At 48.7% G+C, this 2,224-nt stretch overlaps 1 protein-coding gene across 1 annotated transcript in view; it reads right to left on the bottom strand.

The window, feature by feature from the left end:
* Positions 1-1,974: 1,974 nt before the first annotated feature.
* LOC103919600 (protein HEG homolog 1-like) overlaps positions 1,975-2,224 on the bottom strand; it is a 21,408-nt gene continuing 21,158 nt past the window's right edge. Inside the window, exon 14 of the mRNA XM_009327133.1 lies at positions 1,975-2,066. Within this exon, the coding sequence (XP_009325408.1) occupies positions 1,975-2,066 (92 nt within the window). The remainder of the gene's footprint in view (positions 2,067-2,224) is intronic.

The following is a 2,224-nucleotide window of genomic DNA, read 5'->3' as shown; positions in this document are numbered from 1 at the left end:
AAGCTGCCTGGCGGAAAAGGACCTGGGGGTGTTGGTCGACAGCCGGCTGAACATGAGCCGGCAGTGTGCCCAGGTGGCCAAGAAGGCCAATGGCATCCTGGCCTGTATCAGAACTAGTGTGGCCAGCAGGAGTAGGGAAGTGATCGTGCCCCTGTACTCGGCACTGGTGAGGCCACACCTCGAATACTGTGTTCAGTTTTGGGCCCCTCACTACAAGAAGGACATTGAGGTGCTGGAGCGTGTCCAGAGAAGGGCAACGAGGCTGGTGAGGGGTCTGGAGAACAAGTCTTATGAGGAGCAGCTGAGGGAGCTGGGGTTGTTTAGCCTGGAGAAAAGGAGGCTGAGGGGAGACCTCATCGCTCTCTACAACTACCTGAAAGGAGGTTGTAGCGAGGTGGGTGTCGGTCTCTTCTCCCAAGTAACTGGCGAAAGGACGAGAGGAAATGGCCTCAAGTTGCGCCAGGGGAGGTTTAGATTGGATGTAAGGAAAAATTTCTTTATTACTGAAATAGTGGTTAAACATTGGCACAGGCTGCCCAGGGAAGTGGCTGAGTCACCATCCCTGGAAGTATTTAAAAGACGGCTAGATGAGGCGCTTAGGGACATGGTTTAGTGGGCATGGTGGTGTTGGGTTGACGGTTGGACTCGATGATCTTAGAGGTCTCTTCCAACCTTAATAATTCTATGATTCTATGATTCTAGTGGGATTTGAAATCTCCAAGGATGGAGATGGCATAACCTCTCTGAGCAACCTGTTCCACTGCCTTACTGTCCTCTTGGTGAAAGAGTTCTTCCCTACATTCAGTTTGAACCTCTCCTGTTCCAACTTATGCCCATTGTCTCTTAAAAATGGGTGTGTTCACCTGAGTCAATGAAAAAGTCACAGAAATCCAGGAAGAAAGAAAAACGTATGGGAGCCCCCATGCTATTCAAGTCTCCAAGTGCTTAACTATAGCACTTCTAGGCACTATGTTAATTTCTAAGAAGGAAGGCCTGCAAGCTGCCAGTCTGAATGACACCATATGCCCCTACATGAGTACCATGTCGTTTGAGCGGACTTTGGCGACATTTCCAGTTCAAAGCAGAGTACCCTCCAGGAAGTCACATAACCTACCAAAGGCCAGGACTCATGAGAAGATCAGTGTCCATCCCTGCAGAGATCTGCATTCCGGGGCCTGGAGGTGTAACTGGCCATCACACCTCCTGGCTGGAGCTTGCTGGCATCCCCCTGGCTCAAAACACATGGGAACAAGTGCACACCACTGTGCCAACCAAACCACTGCCACGTCTACGTTACTGATAAATCCAGCCGCTGACTTTAATCAGAGAGCTTTGAAGTCCTAGATTTGGGGACTGGAATGGGGGGGAGGTGGTGTCACTGCAAGGCAGCCCTTTTCATGATGTATAAATCACAAAGCAGAGCTTCCTTGGCAAGCACATCTTGCCTCTAGTTGGAAGCTACCTGCTGGTACGGGAACTACATGTATGCATGTGTGTGTGCGTCTGAGAGGGAGAGACACACAGAGTGAGAGCACATGCAGGACTTGTCCATAAAGGAAAATGAAAATAGCCTTAATTACACTCAAACACCACTTGAGCAATGACCAGTAATCCCTCCTGTTGCCTAAACTTCTCCTTTCTACTTAGCTTGCATTTTTGGAGACTGTTCCTTGGCTGCTTTACAGCTCTGAGTGGGAAGGACTCCTTTGCCTCTCCATCCTTAGAGGACATGATTGCCAGGTGCATCCTTAAGAGACACTGAGTCGAATTTTTTAGCCTGGTTGCTGGAAAAAAGAAAAAGATATGCCCCAAAAGAAAGCACAATGTAATACTTCAGTGTCTCTGATTACCCCACTTGCTTAGCTATACTATGTGTTCACCTATGTTTTGGTCCTTCAGGGTTCACATGTGGAGCACTAAGTGTGGTGTAGCCCATTGAGGGGATGCCACGCGAGCCAGGGCCAGCGGTGGTACCTACCGGCAGCAGGTGACAATCAGTGCTATGCCCATGATAAGCAGAAGTCCCCCTCCTGCAGCTGCGATCACCACAGTGATGAGCTGATATGCTACAGACGGGAAAAACAGAGACTTACTTAGAAACAGTGATGTGGTTGCAAATACTAATGTAAACATACCCACAGCCCTCATGCAAAGGGATTAACTGTTTATTTCCCATTTTCCCTCCCTCTGTAAGCAATATTCCCTTAAATTTTCAAGTGAAATG

The sequence above is a fragment of the Pygoscelis adeliae genome, unplaced genomic scaffold (genome assembly GCF_000699105.1).
Source record: "Pygoscelis adeliae isolate BGI_AS28 unplaced genomic scaffold, ASM69910v1 Scaffold227, whole genome shotgun sequence".
In the NCBI taxonomy this organism is placed as follows: Eukaryota; Metazoa; Chordata; class Aves; order Sphenisciformes; family Spheniscidae; genus Pygoscelis; species Pygoscelis adeliae.
This window is presented reverse-complemented; position numbering and strand designations above follow the sequence as displayed.